Here is a 26,910-nt window from a genome sequence, read left to right on the forward strand (position 1 = left end):
GACGGTAGCAAGTGATAATACTGTTAGGAAGCGAACTCATAATTCGACACGGAGAATTAGAAGTGAGCCATGATTAACGAGCGGCAATATCCGCCCATTTTGGGAAAAGGACTCCCTAACCACCTTACGATATATATTAATGTTTTCTAGGCTTAAGTTTAGTTCAGTAAGCGTAGTTGTAAATACAGTCCACTTAGTGTAACCAGTGTAATGTGCTAGAATAAAGGAAACCGTGAAAGCACTTGTTCTTATTTCAAATCAACATCTACCCCAACTGGGCTTGCTGGATTCAACAAATACTATCTTAATAGGTTTTACGAGCCCAAAACCATCCTAGTCAAGATTATGCAGAATGATACCATGCGAGTCCGCCGAATTTGCAATATGTAAGGGCCGTGGGCTTTTAATTAATGCCCTTGGGGCGCTTTTGATTCGTCGGGCTAAACGAATCCGTTTCATACATGATCAGAAGGGCCGATTTAATTACTTAGCTTCATTTTGTGGATGGTTTTGTAAATTTTACGAGATGTAGGGACTCGTCCAGGACACGAGAGTGGTGGCATTCGGTTTTAGGACACGAGAACGTTACAATCGTGATCCAAGAAAATAAATTGTTTCTCGGGCATTAAGCAGTTAGATGAAGACTAAGTTTTTCGCGTGACTCGCGATTGTAATTAGCGTGAATTTCGCGGCCGAATATCAGTGAAGAACCGAAATTGAATTGATTACGCATTTCGCTAATCCAGTTACTTGGTGGCAGACAGAAATAAAGCATGTAAACCAAAACTGCAATAAAACATGCGCGAAGATTCAGTAAGGTTCAAGGAATACGTCGTACGTTTCATTTGAACCTATGAAAAATGGATTATTGTGAAACTTAGGGGAAAGTCGACTGTAATCGTTCGCAGACGTTTTCCGACGAATAGATTGAATGCTAGATTGACAGTTGACCCGGAAAAATTTAAATCCGTTGCTGTTTGAATTTTGAAGTTTACGTTGTGACTGCGAAAGTTACATGATGGCAGACAGTAAACACAGACAGTCCAATTGCCTCAAAATTACATAATAATCCTGAAGGGCCGTGTCGTATTATATGAAAACTATCATTTTCCACAAAACTGTGTATATGGGGTACTGTAATTTATTCTTGATTTTTATACAATTAATGATTGGTTCTCTTTAAGAAAATTTCTTAAAAAATACTTTATTGACAGTATTAATTTAAAAAACATTTGTTCTAAAAGGGCTGCTTTCAATTATCCATCGTAAACATAGCAAATGTTTAAATAAGTAAAATCGAGAGTAAAATTGTTCTTAATCTTATGTAATAATCTAACAGTTTATTATATTATAAAAGTATACATTACAGTACTCGGGGTAGGGGAGGGCGGTCATCGTGGATAGAAAGACCTTCAAAACGAGGAACCACATGCACCCCCCCCCCCATTCCTACATTTACAAAAGTTAGAACTGTCAATTTTATGTCCAGAAGTAATATTTTATACCGTACTTACCCTTCATACATTTTAATCGTTATCTCAAACAAATACGAAATACCACTCTAAATGAAAGAGAGGAGGGGGGGGGGGCTATTTACGTCCACACTGCAGTATTCTCGCTTGGTCGATGATATATATTCTTATGGCGGTCAATTTTCATGTTCTAATTTGACAGTACGGTTTGGTTTTGGTATTTTTGTGTATTTCTCGGGTCTGATAAAGAACGATAATTGCCGTAATATTCCGTAATCCTTGATTTTCATCCGAATTTTTGTATTCAAAATCATTTTGGCTTTGTTTGACGTATTTTGCAAAATATAAACAAGTAGAAGGTGCAATCGGCAACTATTTATTTAAAGCGCATTTCAATAAACGATTATATAGCAAACTATAGTGTTTATGTACATTATTTTGTCGTTTTCTGCATCGTAACAATTTCCATATTATGTTTCATTAGGTATAGCGACAGATGCATCTGGAAAAGAACTTTTATCTTCTTTTTGTGAGTACTTTGTTTCAACGCTCCGTTCCCCAACATGCTTCTGCAGCGAACTTCGAAAAGGAAAACGGGAATTGGCCACGACTAGCCAAAGGGAAGCGGGTCTTCCAGTGAAACAGGGTCGAGGTTCAACAAAGCTTGGGCGCCACAACGAAAAAGTCAAGGAAAAATCTTAAACTGGAGGACTAATAGTGGTACAGATGGACAGACGGACAAAGTGCGGACAATAGCGTTCATAATGGAAAATACGCTAAAAATAGAATATATAAGTTTTGTGGATCCTCGGGCAGAAAACTAAACGACAAACGTACAGTTTATCTGCACCTTGGTAGCTCCTGTATTTCAGGTAATTTATTTCATAGCGTTTTGTGAAGATCATAAATACCATGTTTTGAATCAGTGTCAGCATTTCATCACAAATGACCCCGCTTCAATGCTTATTATACTTTATACAAAAGGACACACAAACTACCGTACCAATAATCAGACTAATATTAAATTAATTCAAACTTACGTACGTCATTAATAAATGGGTTTCGGAATACGATATAGGTAAAAGAAAGATATTTAAATTAAAACATACGTCATAACCTAAATAGGAAATGTGGTTAAGCAAATGAAAATAAAACTTTATCTGAAAAATAAATAATTGTAACGTTAGGTAAGATGGCGGTGCTTTTTAAAAAAACCCGCCGCATCAATTACCAATTACCATTGCTTGAGGTGCCAGCTCCAATACTTGTATCAAGATCGACGATCGAATAAATTTACAAGGGACCGCTATCTTTTAAGGAGAAGAACAAATGTATTTCGCACCTGTCAACATTTATATATTTTTGAAATCAGAAAGAAAAGATCTATTCAATTTTTCAAAAATACACAGGGCGTTTCGTTAAAAAATTACTATAATTTGTATTTTTCACTAACTTCATTCGGTATTCATTTGTTTTTTTTGTTTACATTTTCTGGCGGTTCATGATAAACCTCACAACTTTTGTATTTAAAGTTTTCCTCTATCTCGTATAGTAAACATACGGAATAACCCTGTACATACGGTTGCATTTCCATAATTAAAACTTGAACTGTTGCGTAAACTTAGATGTTAAATTATAACTTGAAAATAAAACTATAACCGAAACTGAAAATCCTTGTAGAGAATCCACATATTAAACCCATTCAAAACACAAAATTTAACATACCTCCGAACCAAAACAAGGTTTATTCAAAAAACAATTATACGGCAACGGTTGGAAATAGGTTCAAACTTCGAATAGCGAAATCCTAGAAAGAACGCATAAAAGATGATTCAGGGAAAATGGCCGTACTTACATATTAATCCACTTTAAACGCAATGTAAAGCCTCCAACATGAGACTTTATCCAAAACCAATTCGAGATCACACAAAAATCGGTTAATCGCCAGAAATAATACTTAGGTGTATTTCAAAGTCTTGCAAGTACATTGAATTGTTTGGCGATCCATACAGCTGCTCTTAAAACATACCGACCATTTCTTTAAAATCTTCTTGATTCTTATAATCACTTTTATTCCTGCTCGAAGCACTGGAACTAGTTTAGTTGTGGCTGTTGAACTTGCTGAACCTGCAAAAGTTAAACAAAAATACCAATAAACCACAATAATATATTAAAACCTCGAAAGCGTTATAGCAGCAAAGCTGTCATCATCAGCGAACAACTGATTCCTGCGAGTCATTTGATTTTTTAGATCTTAAAATTCATTTTCCTCGCGTTTAATTCTACTACTTAAAGTGATCAACAAGATAAATTAAATTATTTAAAATTATTATCAAGATAATGAATATGATTTGATTTTAACTTGTAAATAATATTAATCCTCCCATTTATACTTATATAAATATAAATTGAAATACATAGTTTGTTTAAACTTTATCATTAAGATAATTTTCATTAGGCCAAATTATGAAAGATACAAAATAGGTATTCATTTTCAGTATCTTGTTGAAAAATCATTTCTATTTTTTTTATCTTGTTAATTTGAAATAGTAGAATTAAAATGATCATTAAGATAATAGAAGCTGTGATAAAATTGTATTTTAAATAATTCTTGGATATTAACATAAAAGCCGGATTTTATCTAGCACCATCTACATTTACGCAATCAAACTACTCCATATTCACGGTGATGAAGGAATTGGTTGTCCACGCTAATTACGTGTGATTTTCAGTTTCTGATAAATTCCTCGTACAGATAACTTTACATAAGGAAATTGTTAACGGTCGTCAAAACATGTCTAGCATTTAAACAAATGGTAGTAAATATGCAAATTGATGAATACGTTAAATTGCCTAATTCAATGTTGCATTGGGATAATATGTTAATTTCTATATTCTAACCAATTAAAATTAATTATGATGCCTTGTAGATATTTCTACTGGTTAGTAAAAATCTGGTATCTGCAAAGTTTGCACTACCCCTACTTTTTAACATGCGTTAATGTACCATTTGCAGGCTTATTACGGCGAAACCTGTTTTAAATCTCAAATTATTATTAATATTCAATTTGTCAGTAGCAAATGCGCACGTAAAGTGCCCATTGAAGATAAAAGAAAGGTTATATTTACGCTTTATAAACGTGCCAATTGTTATTTTATACAACCATAAAGTAAAGTAGGTGAGGGGATTGGTTTATTTTTATTTATTGCTACTAAAACGGCAATAAATGGAAATACAATCGAAAGCCCAGGCAATCGATTGATAAATTACACAAAAATTTCTGTTAGTCATTTACCTGCCGCTAAATTAATCAAAATCACGTATCGGTCATTAATTTTGCTTTTTCCGCCGTCGAGGAAAAGTCGTTTTTCCCTTGCGGTAATTGATAGTTGCAAGCGGACAATTTCGTCACTGGAAATAATTCAGAATAGCAATGCAATCAAGAAACCAAATAAGGGAAATTAAATGTACGACTACGAAGGTAAGGACACACGGCTCCTGGAGTTTTAAACACAAATTAAATTACTACTTTGCTGTTCTGATTAAAGAGGATTTGGAAGGGCTTGCAAATGGAATTTTCCCGTGGCGGCTTTTTCTTCGGTTCTTAAATTCAATAAAATCTGTAATTCATTTCACCTTTAGACGCTGAAACCTATCCCGACTGTGAAATACGCTTTTGGAATAAAACCAAATTGTTAATAGGTGTGATGAAAAACTGTTTTAGGCGGGTGGAGCTTGGTTTCAAGGTCGATAGGTTAGATTAAGATTCAGGTAATTTAAATTTTTAACGAAACTTCACATATGAACATGCTAACTTTATTTCATAGCGTGTATGAGAAACCTTATAACCCAATTTTTTCGAATGAACCCCTCCCCTAAAACTCAGCAAAGTAAATGTTTTAACAAAAATCCAAAAACTGGTCAATTTCTATATTGAGGGTGGTAAATTTTTATGCAAAAATAATTTCTGCAACTTTAATCCTGTGCTAGGGTTTGCAACCGGCCTACAAAAGCATACAATATGGCAGAACGAGAAATGTATTGCGAAAACATCGCAGAAGAAGAACACTAATATTCAATTAACTGCGTTAATTAAAAAACCTCTCTTTTTAGTGAAAATTCTATTTGCACATGCGCAATCACTTGGACGATTTTGTGTTCGTTTTGTTCTGAAATATGTATTGCAATAATTTTTTTTAATTTTCAAAAACTAATTTTGATTTGATATTTTCATGATATAGAAGTCCCAAATCCCAAATTTCTTCAAAATCAGAATCTACTTTGGGCACAAAAGGCACACTTTGAAACTTCGATAAAGTCGCAAGTTATGGTTCCTGAGAAAATATTAACGAAGAAAACGCAAATGTTGGCACGTTTGGAAAGAACACATTTTGGGCCTACGGTTTATTTCGAAAAATTCTTGCTTTGGACCTCATCCCACGAAGTCGTCTTCTTAAATCTTCTAGAAAATATAAAGCGCGTATGTTTTAGTTGTACAGTTTCTGTGTAGTAGGTGTGTGCTGTGATTCTGTTTGGTGATATCAAGTGATTCATTTATCTTGAGACGATTTAATAATTGATGGAATCATCTTTTTTGGAAAAAAGTTTCATACAAAGGTTGTACAGTTCTGAGGGGGCTAATCGGTGGTTCCCTGTTGTGATGAATTCGTTTAAATTTTCTTGTTTACCTTACCGAATCATTTTGGTGTATTTACTTATCCTGTTCTTATTTATCGTCTTTAACCTTTCCATAGTTTTTAAACTATTGACATTTTTAAAATTCGAATTTCTTCCAATTTGCCTTTTTTAAATAATGTTAATAATCCACGTCCAGTGACTGCGCAACTGAAAACAAAAAATCAAAACTTCCGCCAAAATTAACGGAAATAAAACGGCATATGATCGTCAAGAAACAAACCTGTCTAGTGGACCTACGTTGAGTTGTGAAACGAGTTACCTACTCGAGGAAGTGTAGGGATCAACTAACAAATAAGATCAAGAAATGGGGAGGGTGAAATTTAATTAAAAACGTTAATAACAAAAACAATAAAATCCAAATTCAAATCAGGGTTGCCCTCTCCTAATCACACCAGAATATCTCTAGCGACTTCATTGATTACAGGGAAGGAAAAAGAACTACTGAAAACCTTCCAAGAAATAGACTCACTTACTTTCTTACTAATTTACATTTTAAAATTTCACATTATAATAAGACTGTTATGTAACGGTACGAAGAATACACATAATATACCATTTTTGTTTATGGTTGCGAGTTCAAGCGCCTGCATTAAGACTCATCATAACAATATAGGGGTATGTTTAGGGTTTTAGTTCGTGATTCGTCTCCTTATACTCGTATAATACAGGGGTATAATATTTGCATACAAACTAGCGTTTTGAGACCCATCACATAACAGTATTCCAGTATATAAATATCCAGAAGTTCAGAAATAAGCATATATGGCATTTAGGCACAATCAGATGGTGGAAAAATATCACTGCAAACAAATCCAACAAATATATTACGTCCCCACATAAAGCAAACAATACTCCCGACTCATCGCACAAGTCGATAACAGAAGTCGTAATTGAATTTTGAAGTCCTTTCCTCTCTCTCTCTCTCTCTCTCTCTCTCTCTCTCTCCTAGCATCAATCAACTTTTTTCCAAAGAATTAACTACACAAATTTTTATTTAACACCTAAGATAATCCTAGGGCACGAATAGAAAAATCCGACATGAAAACTCTTATCTGGGACGCACTTTGAGTTCGATTAAACACATATCAGCGAAAGAACACGTGCGTTAATTAAACTTCCCTTAACAATAAAAAAACTTCTTATCGCAACGAGTAGATATCACCTGTTCTTTGACTAGATGTGCCTACTACTAGCACCTGATCTAAATTGAATAATTTACAAAAGCGAAAAAATTAAACCGAAATAAATTACCCATTTCTAAAGGGAAAAATAAATATTGAAATAGAAATTCAAGTAAAATAAACCAATTTTGTGTTTATTCGTAAATAACCCACCAGATTTGTACTTTTGAAATAATAATACAGGGTACTCCATTATTATTCCTGGTGCTAAGGCCAAAATAACGCCTGCGCGACACTATATTTTTCTCGTTTGAAATTTTGATTAACTGTTCCGTGACAAATTTGGAATGTCAAAGATTTAAAATTTCAATGATTCGTTTATAAATTTGGAATTTTTTAATGTATCCATAGTAATGTGTTCTGTGTTGGTTGTTGTTGAGTTTATTTTACATATCGGAGATTCATTACCACCGACGCTGTGATCGTCTTGACATCATTTTGTAGTTTCTCTGATTGAAACAGAGATCTTTCATATTAAACTCTCGAGCATAAGGTTTAGCAAATTTTTGCAAATTTATTTGTAAAAAGGTAGCTTTTAATCTTAGTTTGGCCGGCTGGCTGGATAGCAGCAAATGCGGACCCGCAGAAGAACGCTTGTAGAAAGCCGAGGACTGTACCTATACCTACCGGGTCGTGTAATTAACAACTTTGGGGATGGGACTACATGATGTGGGGTCGGCGACATCTGGGCGCCATCCCCGAGCGTGTTATACTAACGTGGCGATTTTTCAGTTTTTCCTATCTTCTTCTACAGTTTTTTTACGTAGTCGCTTTTCTGGGGAAAAAGTAGTGTGGGAGCTCCACTAAGTAAGTTAAACTTCTCGGACAATAATACTTCGTGATTTTGATCGGCACTTAATCTACACTTATAATTACTTAAATAAAGCAAATAATATTGGTACATTCAACCAAATTGACGATCGACGATTGGTCTGGCGCTTAGAAAAAAAAAGAAGCAAAGCATAATTTAAAAAGTTCGGTATGTCACGAAATTACCAATGTTGTCAATTAATTGCTTTTTCATAAAGAATCCGGTGATGGTGATGATTGTACAAAACCGTCGCAGAAATTTAAGTGGCGCCAAGCGAATCCATGTCAACAATGTTCTAATAGGTGGGAGAATTGTCTTGAGTTCACAAAACGGTTTACCTTTCTCATCCATAAAACACCTGGGTTGTCACCGCGGCCGCGATTTAAATGGAGTTCCTCGCATTAGTCATCAAAGAATGACTACAAAAGGCGTAATATGTTTCCTGTTGTGCATTTCCTGAAAGCATTTCCGGTTTTATTTAATAGGTTGCGGCATTATAATGTATTAAGTACACAAGATTCCGGTGTAACTGGAACTATAATTATGTAGTAAGCGAATATTTCATTCATCTGCTCCCCCCATTCAGCGTAGTAGTAAAGGTTTGTTTTTCATTTAAAAGAGCGTGATACCTGTTCACTCACTATACGTTTATTAACCATATTTGCTAGCACTATTGAAGTTACACTACGACTGAAAATTGCCCAACAACTGTTCGTACTGTAACGGTTTTTTTTTCTGAGATTGGAGTAACTGCATCTCATTTTATTGGGCTTACAGTAAAACCATAAATGGTTACTGTATAAAGAGAATTTTATTACTTATTTTGTCGACATTCTACAGGATGAGAATGAATTTCCTGTAGATTATTAATATTGATTGTTACTCATTGTTTTAATATTTTTTTTATTACACAATCTCCGGTTTGTACACTCAAAAAGCGTGCGAAATCAGGCCTTCAAAACACAAGTGCTTTAAAGGTTACTAAGTCATGTTAATTAAAATAGGACATGGAAACTGTCATCTGGGGCTGAAATAAAAAACCTTCCTTTGTTTGAAGCTTTCACAAATGCGTGTAATTTAGGGAATGCTGCCAAATCAGTTCCATTTCTTACTCACAGGATTGTTTGAATGCACCAAAGGATAAAAGATTTGAATATCTTTGACATTTCCTTCATAATGTATGTCCGCATTATCGATGCACTTGCTTCCTATTCATCCACGTCCACGAAAATAACTCTTCGTATTCTTTTTAATAGGCATTACTGGATTTGGATTTTGTACCTACCCACTTTTCTTCTGCTTTTGCAACAAGCCATTTAATGGACGGTGTATTATCTTTTCCAACCGAAATCGTTTTATTGACAAAGACTGTGATTTTTATTAATTAGCAAACGTCAAGTCGTGGAATCACGAATAAACAGCCTACTTAATTAGATATGTATTCGAGTATAACGTCAATATGATTTCATTTCATTTCCCTTGCCCATGTTTATATTAGGTATATTGCAGTATAATAAAAAAATAGTATAAAAAACACGTGTATAATTGTTCTTTAAAGCACTTGCGACGTTTAAAGGCACTCCGCTACGGAACGTGCCATGAAACTCGTTGCGCGTGCTCGTGTCTCTTAATATACTATTTAAATGTTCACAAAGCCGCATATATCTAGATCTAGATTTGAAAGATCTGCTGGATCTGTGTTAAGAAATTTGAAGAAAATTGGAAACAAATGTAAAAATTGGAAAAAAAACCCGACAAATCTGTCGATCTCAACAAACTGAAGAGTTGGACGAACTCGAAAAACCGAAAGAATCGGAGAGATTAAAGAAGCGGATGAAATTAAGGGATGAAAAAAGTTCCAACTAATCTGAAGCATCCGGAAAAAGTGAAAAATCTTAATGATTTAGAGAATTTGTGGATTCTCAGAATCTGAAGAATTTTTTTTTAATTCAAGGACGTTAAAATGGATAATAAAAAGAATCTCCAGAATCTGACAGATGAGTCGAATCTGAGGAATGTGGGTAAATTACAAAAATCGGAAGAATTTCGAAAGTTAAAATTATAAACTGAAACGAATGGTAGATTTTGCCAAATCTCAAGAATATAATCTTAAGGTTTCGAAGACGCAAAGAATTTGGAATTGACAAACAATGGGGAAAAACCTCGGGAAAAACAAATAAGAGTGTTTGTTTCAGTTAGATTTCATTTAGGTAGTGTTGGGTAAAGTTAGGGCTTACTTTTAGACTTGGCACGTGTGTTTAAGAACCCAGTAAATTTAGAGTCTTGTTGTAATTTTGAGTCAGCGGAGTATGTTATTTAAAAGTTGCGTTCAAAAAAATTGTGAAGTGGCACTTGGTGAGTGCCATCAGAAGTGACTATTTCCTAAAGCCATTTTTATTCTGAATTCAATAATCAGCACTTTATGGTTTACTTTTTTGATGAAGTGCCCCATGTAATTTTGCTTTGAGTGGGTAATATGCACAGGTTGGTATTTTATTTCACCGTAAGGAAACTTAAAGGAAACCAACTATGTAAAATAACAATAGCGGGTAAAAAATGCAATTTTATTTCAGATATAAATAGAGTAAATAGAATAAGATAATAAATACTGTTTTACGTGTGTATATTCGGAATGCATATTTTGAATGAATATTCTAAACTCGCGCCTGAAGGTTCAAAGGTTCAAGCGGTCAGTACAGTTAAGTCGCCACCCGTAATTTAGGCCAGGATGTGTTTGATTCATGTTAAAAAAATGGGAGTTCAACCGTGAGCGAAGTCAAGTCAACCACCTGTAGATTACCGTAGGGTGAATGTTATTTGTGTTAGAATTCGTGTCGAACCGCGAGAGAAAACTTGCAGAAACGGTCAGTGGGGTGGATTTGAACTTGTGTTATTGGAATTCACGTCGAGCCGCCAGCGCCCTTAAGTCAACCACCTGTAATGTATCGCAGGGTTTTAATAATCGAAAGTATATTATTGGTAGAAAATCAAAAATCAAAGGTGCCATTCATTATACGAGACCTAGGATTTTGTATTGGCTGCACTGTCCATTTGGATCAGCCTAGCGAATAATCCGAGGAATAATCAGTACTTTAAGTTTGGAAGATCGAGGTGATATCGCGATTATTATATTGGTGTATACTTAAGGTAACCATTTTTGTTGTATTCAATGCTTAATAGGCCGATTCCTTTAGGGGTGTTGGAAATTTAGATTTTGTCAATTAAAATAATGCGGGTGCGCTCTTAAATAATGATGATAAAAAAAGCGAATTTCATACATTTTCACTGACGGAATGTTAGATTTTTGCCTCTAAAATGTATCCACGGCTAGCTCATCCTTACTAAAATTCCCTCGATCCAATTTCCTTAATAAAATTGACTTAGGTATTGGTTTCTTAATCTGAAAATTCAAAAATGGTATCTTCCGCCTTCAATCACCTTGATGGCAAAGCAATACACAAAAATCAAAATATTGATATTTTAGGAAATTTAAATCAATGTCGACCTTCTTTGTCAGTCATTCAAGAAATAAATTTCACGTTCATTGCAATATCCAGTATTTTGTACGTGGCCACGTTCTATTTTACTATGTTAATTGAAAACCTCAAATTTATTGATAATGTTGTGTAAACAAAGTCGACGTGCCATCGGTCTAAACACCCAACAATAATGACGAGAAATCCTGTATGAAAATATTTCAATTGTCAAAGTGTAAATCTGGGGGATTATTTACGAATAAGCACAAAGTTGGTCTATTTTACTTGAATTTGTGCCTCAGTGTTCTTTTTCTCTTTAGAATTGTTTGTCATTGCGTATTATTTTCTCGTTTACCGATTTTGTAAATTGTTTATTTAGATTTATGTATTTAATTGCAAAACGTGAAATTGCGTGTTAAAATGTAGGAACATCTGGTCGTTTGTGACACGCAGTTTTTATCGGACGAAATTTAATTAACGCACGTGTTCTTATCGCTGTTAGAAGAAATAACGGAGATGCAGACGTTACGATGTACACGGTAGTTCGGCGTAAGTGGGGACGCATTCCTTCAAAGCTGCCGTTATCAAGTATAATTGTCTACTTTATTTGAAAGTCCTGGTAAAGGAGAATTTTAAAATCGGTAAAATGCGATTTTTCAAAATATTGCAAAGACCGTTTCTAGAATGTCCATAGTGACCCTTCTTACTCAGATACAGTGTATTGCTGAATAGAATTGGTCATAGTAAACTATTTTGAGACCCTAAGTGATATCTCGGTACTGTTGTAATGTAAGCGATTGATCCAATCTTTGCATTTAACGTATATGCAATTTCATTGAAATTTAAAAAAAAAACATTTCTCTCGAGGGTTTAGATTTCAACTGACTATATGTAAAACAGTCCCACGACGAATATAAAAAAATCGAAGCTTACTGAAAAAAGTAGGTACGGCTCTGTTGAGATTAATGCTCTGGCAGCGAGTGTTTTATGAGAGCGCATGTGAAGTGTAAAACTATCTTGATCTATTGGTAATTACATCAGAGAAAGTTTTCAGTACATATGGATCCTGAAGCGCTCGAATTTCTCAACACATAACTTTAACGTCGCGGCGTGACTTGAAATCTTTAAGACCGTGATCTGCATTTTCATATTACAGATCTCGGTCTTATACACTTTTTGTTGGGATTTCTCCATACGAGAATTTACAAAAGCTATTGAAAATGTACCATATATATCCTCTTATCGTTGCCGGTATATTAGGGATTTGGACAAAAAGAAGCAAATACAAAGAACCACGGCCTCGGATTCCATTCGTATTCTTTACCGGTGGTTTATAAATTGCAAGTTCGCCTTTCTTATTACGTCCTCGAGGGATGTCGAGTTAGTCATGCATTTTGGCTTTGGGGTCTATACATACAACTTTGCACGAAATGTTATACCTAGTAAACAATCAAATGGGAAACGTGTGTGAAATAAAACAATAAATTCCTAAATCAAATTACGTGTGAGATGTTTATAACTACATTCTCTTCTGAGTTACGTAATTTTTAGAAAGAAGTTTGTAAATACACTCTGCAGGTTTATCTATTTAAATATTTACGAATTTTCTTGATTACTATGTACCTACGCCAAAGGAAAACTCATTTGATTGAAAGCTATATAAGAAAGTTGTAATTTTGCGCATCGCTGAAAATTAATCTTCTCCGACGCTGGAATTTTAGCTTATCAACTGTAATCCCTATGAATGGGTCCTATTCCATTCGAGTTTTTTGTCACATTTTTAAAGTATGGAGTTAGCAATAACCAGCCAACAATAAATATGCATATGAATGGGCAAATTCTACTTACGGGTGTTGGACACTAATTATATCAAATGTTGCGAATGGTATTAATTCTATACACCCTTAAATATTACCAATAAAGTTTGTACACGTATGATTCATTTTTGGACTTTAGACTTTAGATATGAGTGTAAGCACAGAAACACATTTTTTCTACTAAATCAGACGTTTTATCACCCTAACTTTCGGTTAATGTTTTTTCCAACTGCGGGCACTTATACTAATTTCGGAATTACGTATTCCAACAATCAAGTTTAATCCCCTTTTGGTCATGGCGACCTAGCTGAATTTTTGTTGTAGCGAAAAATAGCCCAGCGCGGTTAATTAATCTGTCCTTGACCGAATACAGATTCCAATATATGCGATGAAAACCCATGGTTGTACAATAATTCCCATTAGGGTGTAATAAATCCCTTAATCCCCGTTAATTGATTCTACTGTTAAGCTCACGTTCAATTTAATAGTTCGCACTCGACTTTTCAAAGCTGGAGTTTTCTATTATGCCTGAAATACACCGATAATTCCGCACAAATTTCCTTGGCGACGAAAACTATTTATTAGTCATTCCCGACCCTAATTAATATTTTATTTTCAAATGTACGGTTAAACTTTCCGTAGTTCTAACGCGAAATAATAAGCATTTTAAGTTTGAGATTATCAGGTCGCAGTGGTGATCCAACGCGAATTGATTAATTTCAATTTTCTCTAAGGATCACGCACTGGTCTCGCTGCGTGCTTAACTACGAATTTATTAAATGTCTTCACAAAACTAATCCTGTATTTCTTATTAGTTAAAGATCGTCTACAAAATGTCTTCTTATTAACGCAGACGGCAGCTTTTATTCGTTAATTCGTTTGCTTCCCGCCCTACGAATTAAAAAAGAGCCATAACCATAACAATCAATCATTCCCGTATACGGTCAACATAATCTGCTACGTTGCAGTTTCCACGATGTTGAAATGACCGTATGTCGATTTCGCAGTTCATAATCATTAGTTAAATTTGTTCGTCTTTTAAAATTACTCCACGTATCCAGTAGATGTGGAACAGTTATCATAACTAACTAAAGTTTATACAGTGCCTTTCAGTCAAATGGAATAAATTCAATAATACATAAATGCGCGTATTATAAAGAAATGCTTGCAGCCACCAATTGGTATATACTGTTTTTTGGCCGAGGCATAGAAGAAAAAAATAAAAAATATTGGTCTGCTGTTGGTTTAAATGTGACGCTGCAGCAAAATTTGCGTTGGTTTCGTTTCGATTTTTCCACGCGACAGTATAAATAGCGAAGCACAAAGAAAAAGAGCAGACCAGCAGCAACTGTGAAAGCGTAAATGCATCAAAATTATATACAATGGGAAAATTCCCTTACCAAAAAATTTCAAATAGGAAAAAGGGAACCTAATGAGTCTTTACTAATCTACTGGACAAAATTCTCGATCATCAATATCCTTAAACCAATCGGTACAACAATGTAAAACCTTATTTACATGGCACTGAAACTACTCTTCGTATCGGTCAACCTTGGACTCCTGGATCACCTACAACAAACAATGAAAAGAGAACGGTAGATTCGGAATTCGGACAAGTAACGAGAAGGTCACGTTGATTTCGCAGTTCTACATGCTTTTTTACTCCGGAAAACCGAATCAGTTTATTTATACGCTCGATACTTCTGATATTGCTCGTTCTACGTAATAATTTTCGTATTCGCGCGAATCGACGCTTATTTAGTAACATACAATTATATGAGTTCACTTCCCATTGAGCACCCTATGCGTTTATTAGTGCTTTCGATGACTGGCCACACACGCGATTTTTTTCTAATTTTTCGACTGCTGGTCGACTTTAATTTATCTAATTCGACACGTTTTATGTACTGTAACGAAGAACCCATTTTCCGCTGTGAGATCTACGATATTCGACAACCACCTCCTACATGAACGCACTATATCGAAACGTGATATAAATTTGGGCGCTTCGTTACTAAGACACCGTAGCTTCCAGATTTATTTGTTTCGTCTAGGAGTGAGAAATAGAAGGTGAAAGTAATATTTTAATTTGTAGAGCCTGGAACCGCTGAAAAGGAAAACAAGCTGCCGAACGTAATTGTGAAGCTTCTAATTGTTTGTGCAGTTTATTTCATTATCACAGACCTTTTGCGATTGACCGGAAATTACAGGTAACAATGGACATTATTGGGCTATCGAATTTGGAATTTTAATCCGGTAATGAGTTCATTTCTCGTAGCTTCCGCTAATTAATTTATGCTTGGTTGTTTCCGCTCCCGCTAGGGAAATTGATGTGTGTCCGTAAGAGCCATTTTTCTCTAAATGCGGACCGCTCCTACCACAGACCCTTGACCAGGAGCAAGGGTTGAAACCTCTCCAACGCTATACCTTTTGATACACGAGTGCGATTTTCAATTCTTTGGGCGACTCGCATAAGCAAACCATTGACTTAAAAAATATAATGTGTTCCGTTTACTTTGGGCGAACGTAACCAAATCGCATTAAGATAATAAGCACAGTAAGCTCAGGCAAAGCAAAGTAGAGATTCTTGTACACTGGCAAAAATAAACAAAAAGGGAAATGTAGTAAAAGTAAACCGGATAGGAAAGGAGAGAATACTTACCAAAAAGGGTTAACAAGGCTGAGTAAGAGATCCTTGTTCTCGTCTTGATAAGCTAAAGAAATAAAATACTTGATAGGAATTTGAGTGGCAACCTTGTGTGGGCTCAAAAGGGCGCGTTCAGCCTCTTCTGTAACAGAAAACAACACACCACACAAAAAAAAATGGTAGTGAATAGCGCGGCACATAAAATAGTGCGTAGCAATTCTAACGTTTGACACTGAGGCAGTCGTTTACTAAACCGTAATGAATACTCAATAAGAATCAATAATTCAAATAACTACACTAGCAAAAGCAAAATTTTGATCGACGCGGATTATCGTTACAAAATGAAGTGGGCGATCCATTTATTTATCCTTACAAAATCGGTATAAAATCATAGATGTGACGTTAAATTGAAGAAAACTACTTTACGATACGAGAAAATTCAAAATTCGGCAGTTTTCACTCAGGAATGCTTATCCACGTAGACAATCAGGTAAGTAATTATGATGAAAAGAGTAAGCCTAAAAAATGATTATTCAAACCCAAGGGTAATGCGTAATTTTTGGTACATTCCGAAAACGGCCTTAGAACTTGTAGAATATATCTGCAAATGCGTCAGCGAAGTGTCGAAAGGAAAATAACAAGAGAAAAACTTCAGTAAACTTGTACAGCCACAATAAAAATCCCAAAAAGGCAGACGAAAATTGTCGGGTAACAACTATGGCGTGTACATTCTTACAAGTAACGGTTGAATGTCGTTTTGTACAAAGAAGTGCGTGCGCCGAGATGAATTAAAGAAAACTCTGCACGACCTCGGACGGCAAAACAAAGAACTATTGCAATAAGTAATAAGAAATCTATAACAGCGACAATAACGAAACCACTCTGTATCTCTGATAATACTCAGTCCTCACAACCGCGCAACCCTAAATGCCCGTAAAATCGTTCAAAACTATACCCATGCGTCCTAATGACTAATTAAAAATTAACTCTACCTTCAATAGTGTGCAAGATATTCAACAAACCATTATGCATTCAAAGATTCCAAAGATGGCACAAATTCAAGAGTTGATAAGGATTAAATTTTCTCTCTTCTTTATGCTTTAGCAATAACTATAAATGGGTTTCATACCAAAGACAAACCACTTTCAATTTGAACATTTAGCACTTTTTTGTCTAGACACTACTAATTTGTCGTCTTGTTTCAGGCAGTACATACGAAAAGAGAAATGGTATGAAGGAGCCAGATCACTTCGGTGAAACGGTAAGTCAATCTCCTCTTCAAAAAGCTCTACCTAATTGGATTTTATTGTGAACATTCCCAAAGGGCGTTAGTAAAGAATTGAAATTTAAATTGTTTCAACTACTATGCGTTTTCGAGAGGTTTGTTTTACTCTCGATGCACTCGACGACACGAATAGTTTTAATTCGGTCGAACCAGATGGGGTATATTTACGAAAGAACCGAACCTTTGATTTGTTCGATTGTAAAGTGGTTATAGGCGGGACGTGAACGCAATTTTAAGTTAAATCAACTCTCAATTGTATATAATAAAATGGATCAATACCGGCGTCCCCAGTAAATTATTAAACAAGATTAAAACGTGTGCCACAATGTTGAAAACTTTTTCCCTGGGAACTTTTAAATGCAGGCACGCGTTTTTCTGACAATCTCTTTCAATTTTTCCAACGAATGGAAATTAACATTGCTTGAGACATTTTGCTATTCGCTTTCGGCGGTCTTCATGCTAGTTACCGTTCCATTTTTTGCGATCATTAGCTTGTCGCGGGGGTGTGATGATTGAATAATCGAATTTCGGCTACCGCAGAGAAATAGAAAGTGAAATGAAATACATTTCGTCGTTAAATTTAATGACATAATAAAATAGTCGATAAACTGAGATTGGATTGTGTCACCTTTCATAATAATTAACGTACGAACAGAACATTTGTTCCATTTGACCTATTACACAATTTTAAAATGGATAGACATCCATTTAAAACTTGTCAACGTAGAATAAATGATTAAAATGGTTGCTCCACAAACATTTATTAACTACTGCCAATTTTGTTTTAGTTGCGTGAGCCGTGTTGGGTAACTTCAGTGCTAAGTCGTACTACCGAATAGTAAATTATATTTGTTGCTATTTTGTAAATTGTTTGCTGCACGAAGGTTAATAGGCGTGATTTTTTTATAATTATGTAATGGCAAATCTATTTGATGAATAAAAATTAGTAGTGATATTCAAGGATTTGTTTAATTGGTTTCTAAAAATGAAAGAAAAGGGTGATGGTAATAGTTGCGTAAGGAAATCCAAGCTTGCAGTAGGTTATCGTGATTAAATGTTCCCAACGGCATTTTTGCATAAATCAATTTACTATTCTTGTGTATACATCTTTGAAATCTCTTCTTCATTAAGATATTTCAGAAAAACAGAAACTTTGGTACTTTGGAAACCGATTTTTATTTTATTTATTTATTTATTTTTGTTTGAATGGAAACGAAATATTTTAAATTGTGTAACAGAGAAAACAATCACTATAACAAATAAATTTCGCCCAACTGTTTTTCGTTCGGGAGAGTGTCCAGGATACATGCGCTATTTCCGCGTTTGATAGCCAAGGATATATTTTTGAATAAAAATTGCTTAGCGCGTTTGTCGCCGGAATTTTAAAATTTTTTTTAAAGTAACGGTATTGGTGGTGTTGGACTTTTCGAAGGCATTTGATACGATCAATCATTGTTTGCTTCAATCTATGTTATAGTATATTTATATTGGTCTTTGCCCTACGGCTGTAAGCTTAATTGCTTTGTAATAGGACACAAATAGTTTCCGTATGCGGTCATATTTCACAATCGTTACTTGTGAAAAGCGGTGTTCCACAGAGGTCTATATTGCGTCCCATATTATTCACCATATACATATTATCAACATTCCCTAGTGTTCTTCAATCTCGTTTGTCTCATTTTTACGGCGATGACACTCACATATATCACTCTTTTTTACCCAATGAGGTGAGGTAAGCGTGCGTGACAATGAGCGATGAGTCGGAGCGCATATCAGAAGTGTCGGCCGTCCTATTGAACCCTGATAAATCGAAAATGGTACTTTTCGGTGGTCGACAAAATAGGTTTAAAGTTATGAATAGAATAAATATAACGATAAATAATAGGCCGTTGACGTTGTAGGATATCGTGAATAATTTGTCGCTTTCCCTAAAACATTCAAAACCACTATTCACCAAGATCTGCTCAGGCTACAAACAAATCCAGGTTAAGTAAGTGCTCCATTTCTAAATTTCTAAATATTTATACCGGTAAGACTAGTACACCAAATTTGATGCAATTTATATTTATCTCTTTGAATCTTTATTTTTTCTCATACTCTATACTCATTTTATAATGTAATTTTCCTCTTTTTTCATGAATCCGTGAATCGGAATTCAAAATAGCAAGGCTAAGTGCAAGAACAGATGGCATTATTTTATTGTCAATCTGAACTTCGCCTTGCACTAACTTTTTCTTTTGCTCATTTTCTTTCTTTTGTTAAATAAAGGCAATATTATTATTGTTTTTTTGTTTCATTTGGGCATCGACTACTGAGGTCATCAACCAAACATATTATTGTTATTATTATAAGGGGGAAGGGGGCGAGGAGCAGGACTGTGGTTGGTAGAAATTAATTCCTTTCGTTGAGACCTTTCATTAGAGCAGCATGAAGGATAAACCCAGTTTTATCCCACCCCCCTCCCCAACCCTCTGTTTTCATAAGGAGTCCGAAAGAAGGACAGTAGTTGGTAGAAACCAGTTCCTTTTGTTGAGATCTTTAATTAGAATACCATGAAAGATAAAATTAATTTCTACCCCTTCCCCCCTCACTCTGACCACCTACTTATCTCGAAAAGGAGTTGCGCGTAAAAGTTATAGTGTGTGCAAACCAATCCGCTTCGATGAGACCTTTCATTAGAATACCATGAAGGGTAGAACGCATGTTCATCCTCCGCCCCTCCCCCCTTGAGACAGCGAAATTTGATGACCGTCTGGCACACCTTCAAGGTATAGGCTACATATTTCAAAAATTCCAACACTCTAGGACCATTCCCCTGAAAGTAGTTCAAAACCGCAGAAGTGGGTCCGGATGGACAGGCGGATTGACGGACAAAAGGCAAATAGCACATTTCCAAAATGTTTTTTTTGCTAAAAATTAAAAAAAAATGCAGAAATTGTTATCTTTCATGGTACCTATTCTTATTAAAGGTCTGAACCCGCCTTTCTTTCTTACACCACATCAAAATAGGGGGTTATGGGAGGGGACTGATTTTATCTCTCATGGTACTGTATTAAAAGGTCTGAACGGAAGGAATTAATTTCTACCAACCATAGTCTTCCTCCTCGACCCCTTATCGTGATTAGTTTATAATTCCTTATAATTATGTCAACAACGAATTGTTGGAGGAAGGTATTCACAAAGGGTGATTGAGACGTCTGGGAGAAATATATTCATTGGTGACGTCAAAACTTTAAAAGCTAATATCTCGAAAACGGTTTGTCGGAGAGCACTCACAAAGGTAAAATGAATCCTTTGGACGAGACATATCTATCGATGAATCGAAGCAAGCATCTTGAAAACGAAGTGTCGGAAGGGCAAGTGGAACGTCTGGACGAGAAACATCTACTGGACAGTGATGTCAAAACTTTCAGTACAATTATATGCAAAACTTAGTGTCGGAGGAGGATACTATCACAGGAGGAAAAGGTGGTCTAGCTAGAGCTAGGCGAGACAATTTTATTGACGATGTAAAAAACTTAATTGTCTCGAAAATGTTGGAGGAAGGCAAAATGCAATTTTGTGTAAGGGCTTGATTCTTCTTGTATTATATACTTAGCGTAGATTTAGGATGTACATATTCCAGGTGGCTCGAGGTGGCCTTTAAATGCTTATGTGTAAAGAGCCCCGTCCCCATTAATAATCTACCAAGAATGTACCGGGTGACCCAATAAGACTGTTCCTCGGCCATTTCTCGGAAACCGTTCGTCGTATGATTTAGGGGCAAACAAAATTATTGGGTATATCGGTTATGAAGAATCGCTGGAAAATATTTTCAAGTTCTAAATTTTAAAGTAATCTTAAATTGCATTTTCTTTAAATTTTGCATAATAAACTAAACATTCTTTTTTCATATTTTTAAAGAGAACCAGTTTATCTATCATTTTCGTACAAACAAAAACTGAGTTATTTCAAAAACAAAGATGGCGTGAGGCGTTCAATTGTTTTTGCAATAACTTGCTTTAACTTCTTAACCGTTTGACTGATTGTAACAAATTTGGTATCGTTGAAAAGAGCATTCCTTGGGCAACAAGAATCAACCAATATAGCCAAATATAGTGAATTGAGTTGAATCCTTCTCCGCCAGGGGGCTAGTTTTGACACTATGATGCAAAATCCTAAAAAAATCAAATGGAATGATATGACTTTTTCTTTATGAAAAAGTAGCCAAATAACACCCAAAGAGGTCAGGGAAAACCGTTTTTCAAAATCTCGTTCCTAACCTCAAATATTGGGAAAATGTGATTAATTAATTAAAATGCTTAAATTGTATCTTATTTTACGTATTTCCGGTATTTGTCGATGGCGCGAAAGATTGTTCGGAAAAGGACCCTACACTTTTAGATAGGCCTTGGAAAATTTTCTAAAATGCCGATTTCTAACCAAGAAGCATTTAATATTGGCGGCGATAGTTGGTGGTCGATTCAGATAACGCAACACAGCAGAATAATTTACAAATTACGGCTGCTATTATTTTATAATGCATCGTGTTTCATTTGTTTAATTTTCCAAGGATCACCTAAAAGTGTAGGGTGCTTTTCTTTCGCGCCATCGACAAATACAGGAAATACGAAAAAAGTAAATTTAAGATACAATTTAAGCATTTTTATTTATTAATTAATTAATTTCATTTTCCCAATATTTGAGGTTAGGAACGAGATTTTCACTGGTCTCTTGGGATGTTATTTGGCTACTTTTTCATAAATAAAAAGTCATATCATTCCATTTGATTTTTTTTCTGGTTTCTGTTGGTCATTTTAGAACTTGAAAATATTTTCCAGCGATTTCTCATGACCGATTTACCCAATAATTTGGTTCTCGGTTCTCGAGATATGGCCGAGGAACAGTCTTATTGGGTCACCCGGTACATATTCCAGGTGGCCTTTAAATGCTTATGTGTATACTGTACAGAGCCCCGTCCCCATTAATAATCTACCAAGAATGTACATGAAATAACGTTGTTAATAATCCTCCTCCAATCCAGAGTGTATCATATAAGGCCCTTGATACGGTAGCTCTTAGACTAAAGTTATATTTCGTCTGGTCGTCTGTTCGACCATCTATCCGGATTGGACTCACTTCTGCGGTTTTGAACTACTTTTAGGGGAACTGTCCTATAGTTCTCGAATTTTTTCTAATAGCTTGAAGGTAAAAAACATACATTGTCGATAAAGAAAGTGCAAAATTGGTAATTACTGCTGGACTGAGCGTTACATTTTCAGAGTGTCAGTGAAATGCGCAAAAATACGTTTATTTATTGCAATTATATCAAATCTGTGAATTTTTGCGACTAAGTAAATAGGTACATCACAATACAGACGATATTGTACTAATCAAGGGCAATCCCAATATGCAAGGGTTCCTTTTGAGAAAATTAAAAATAGAATATGCTCGTTTTCTGTTGACTTAAGGCTTCGATAGAATAGAAACTGTGAAGGAACATAAAAGGACCAACCAATTCGATTACACTCTATTCTATATGCAAGGATAGAACCTCGGATAGAACAATACGCAAATTTGCATTTTTGATACAAGCAATAGTCTACTAAATCTGTCACACCGATAATACAGAACGTGAGTTGTAAATTGGTTCGTTTCACGGAAAACGAGGTTCTGAAATAGTTTCAAATAGAACCAGCCAATCAACAAGCTGTGTACCTCCTACACGTACCTATATAGAATTTTCTAACAAGGTAGGAAAACGTCGGTTCTCAAAGAAAGTCATCTAAATTGCAAATCTACATTTTCCATTATTTAAACGCAAAAATGCATATTATTTGAAACGTCAAGCGCTCAATTGGCGTTTACGCGTTTAGAAACTATGTCTCCCGTGTCATGATCTTAATAAATTTTTCAAAGGAATCGAGCACGTATGGCGGATCAAGCGTGATTCTACACATTCTTTCACCTGACGACCTTGTACACGCAAGTCAAGGACAACACTGCAAAAACCTGCTAGGAAATTTCTCTCTATATTTCAGGCGAATGACACCTACTCTACAACCGGGAGGAATATCGGCAAGAGATTCGATTTATTGTACGCGAAGTAATAATGCTCAAAATCGCTTTTTATTTGCTTTGTGTGAAAAACGTATTGACATTTGCAGGAATAGAATTTGTACAGCGACAAAGTACGTTTGTGCACATATAATGTTGACATTTCCCTTAACATGATCAGTAGAAAAAACACTGCGGTGTTTAAGTGAATCGCAAATTAAAGGGCAGTCCTTTCAGCGTGGAAGATCTTATCTTTAATGGCAAAGATAAATGTTGTAAACATTGGGAAGCTTCTTTAATTCATTTATACCAATAATTGATTGTTAACAAACCCATCCACTAGGGCAAGTTTCATGGAAGATCCTTAGTGCATTTATCCCCGCACCACCAGCTACTTACCACCTCTTTAAAATCATAATTATAATGTGGACCTCTTTGAGCGTGTGACTCATCATTTTAAAGGTCATCAAATTCTCTTTACAGAAGTACCTATAAAATTAGATTTGGACGATTTGGTTATGATGTAACCCAGACAAATACATTTTACACATTTCACGTTTTGATTGATTGAAATGCTCAAAATGACCTCTATTACCTACTACACTTACAATAATTGAATATCTTCACGGGCATTAGCAAAAAAGTGTTTAGATTCATGTGGTATTTATTACAAAGATACACCAAAACACTCGCTTGTCTTACGTATATAAGGGAACACCACTTCCGTCATAGAATAATTTCCTTCCTCCGGTATGTACAGGGTGGCCAAATAAGAATGCGAGGTACTGTATCTGGGAACCTGTCCACCGTAGAGGCTTGCGGTAAAAAAAGTTATTATTAAAACGGCCACGAGAAAAACTTGGAAAATATTTTTGAAATGGCCGCTAGGGGGCGTAACTGCAATCTGGAATCTAACAAAGTGATGTTTCTGTGAATTCCGCTATATTACTCTAACAAAAAAATGTCCGGTCTTTGAAGACGACGATAATCTGAACCTTTTTTGTTTGACAATTTTTCCTGTACCTCTAAAAATGAAGTGGTGGGGGGTATTCAAAGGTTTCCGTAAAGAACACCCTGTATCTTCAATTAACCCGAGTTTGTTAAAATCGGCTCAGTCGTTTCGAAGATACAGGGTGTTCTTTACGGAAACCTTTGAATACCCCTCACCACTTCATTTTTAGAGATACAGGGAAAATTGTCAAACAAAAAGGTTCAGATTATCGTCGACTTCAAAGACCGGACATTTTTTTGTTAGGTTAATATAGCGGAATTCACAGAAACATCACTTTTTTAGATTCCAGATTGCAGTTGCGCCCCCTAGCGGCCATTTCAGAAACTTAAAAATATTTTCCAGGTTTTTCTCGTGGCCGTTTTAGTAATAACTTTTTTTACCGCAAGCATCTACGATGAATAGGTTCTCAGATACAGTACCTCGCAATCTTAGTTGGCCACCCTGTACAAATAATGCGCCAATAAGTTAGACTAGATAACGCAGGCTGCGAAGGAACGCGTCCTCACCTACGCTGAAAATAATGCACACCTGCATCTCTTGTTATCAGCACCAGAACACTTGCGTTGATTAACTTAGTCCGCTAACACTCCTTATCGCGAAACATCCAGATGTCTACATTTTAACACGTAATTTCACGAAAACAAACAATTTAAACAAAAATTATGCAATTACAAACAAAACCGAACGGAAAAATAACACTGAGGCATATCAAGTAAAACGAACCAACTCTATGCTTATTCGTAAATAACTCCCCAGATTCACTGTTAATAAAATTGGAATGTTTCTCATATACAGGGTGTCCCGTTTTGGTGTTTAACCCGAAATAACGTCGTAAGGGACAAGAAGGGAACAAAATAACAAGCTAACGGAAGCACCACGTACTACTTCACATTGAAAGGGGGCGGGGGGGGGGGTCGACGTGTTTCATTCCTCCTACACCTCTGAGGGATACCGGCGGCATGCTACTCAGGGTTTTCTGACCCTCTTCAGCTAGAGAATGGGAATGTAATGATGGGTCAAGTTAGGGATTTGAATGGAAGAAATGGAGGAGGAAAGCCCCCTTACAAAACCCTAGCCCGAGCAGTCGGCAGCGGGATTCGAACCCATAACCTCCCGTATAGCAGTCGCTCAACGCAACCACTGCACCACAATTGGAAAAAGGTACACGTCAGACAATAGATGTCGAAAGCGGAGAACGCGACCATCTCTCGTCACTGTTGAAATGTGTCTCAATGCCCTCGCGGACTTTTCTTTGGTAGAAGAATATTATTTTGTTCCTTTCTTGCCCTGATGAAGGCCCTTATGAAAGTGGACGAAACGTTCACTTCTCGTTGAACATTGACACGGTTCTATCCCGTAAGACGCTCGCGACTTAATGACTCTCTCCGTGGAAGCCTCCGCTCAGGCATTATAAGCTTTCAGTTGATAGCGAGGTGACACTATGTCGTCGTTGAAAAAAGGCCCTGCGATCAAACGTAGGGACAATAGCACCATTCTTTCAAATTTGAACTGCACACTTTGGACGTTTATTTTAAAAAAGATGTACAACTTTATTTGTATATTAATAATAAACAGCCTTTCACAATTAATTGTCTTCATTTATTTATTTATTTATTTACTATACTCTCTTGCTGATTTGCATATCATTGGTAGAAGTTCTGTCTATATATTGTTGTGTAAATTACGTCCCGTAGACGTTATTCTAAGTACACATCTGGTGGGTTGTTTTACGAATAAACACAAAGTTGATTTATTTTACTTGAATTTATGTCTCAGTGTTGTTTTTGTTCCGTAGTGACTGGCGTTTATCTATAATCTAATTGTGATTGGTGGTTGATTTGAACATTCATGAGGAAGGAGATTATTATGGCGAAAGTGGTGTTTCCTTAAAATAATAGAGACAACGAGATGACAGGAGGAAAGTCTTGAAGATACTTCAAATTGTATCGTTAACGTGTTAATTTATCACGTAATATTATACTAGGTCGATTTACACACGGTTATTTTTATCATGGGATAGTAAGACGGTTTGTAGAAAGTGCGGGAGGTCATTAGAGGTATGACTCGCAGAAACTGAGCATGAGCGTTTATTACTGGACATACGCTGCGGATTATTTTGAAGACTGTGCTGCGTGCTGTTGTTTTGAGCTTATTTGAGTCTTCTAAGCTCGATTCGTAAGCATCATTATTTTCAAACATTTGAAACCACACATACAAGATAAGTACATCTGGCGACTCTCCAAGGCAATACGATACAGAATTTGATCTTTACTATTTTCGTTTTGTGCGAATTATCGGTGGATTAAACTGAAACTGAATCACGTGAGACTTCATTCGTATTAATAAATGGTTTATTTAATAATTTAGATTTGCGTATTTGCAATTACTTGTCATATTATTTACTAAGAGAAATTTATAGGTCCTTACAAAGGGAGTAAAAAGGTTTATTTCAGAAGCACGCTAACTGGAGTTGC

The 26,910-nt window shown here is 35.7% G+C and overlaps 1 protein-coding gene across 3 annotated transcripts in view; it reads left to right on the forward strand.

Moving 5' to 3' along the window:
* Positions 1-26,910, forward strand: part of LOC116167692 (apoptosis-stimulating of p53 protein 2) — a 287,541-nt gene that overhangs the window by 62,080 nt on the left and 198,551 nt on the right. For all 3 annotated transcript variants that reach the window (XM_031483158.1, XM_031483159.1, XM_031483157.1), the window contains one exon: positions 17,309-17,364. In XM_031483158.1, the coding sequence (XP_031339018.1) occupies positions 17,335-17,364 (30 nt within the window). In that variant the 5' untranslated portion in view covers positions 17,309-17,334. The remainder of the gene's footprint in view (positions 1-17,308; positions 17,365-26,910) is intronic.

The sequence above is a fragment of the Photinus pyralis genome, unplaced genomic scaffold, assembly GCF_008802855.1.
Source record: "Photinus pyralis isolate 1611_PpyrPB1 unplaced genomic scaffold, Ppyr1.3 Ppyr1.4_LG4, whole genome shotgun sequence".
NCBI lineage: Eukaryota > Metazoa > Arthropoda > Insecta > Coleoptera > Lampyridae > Photinus > Photinus pyralis.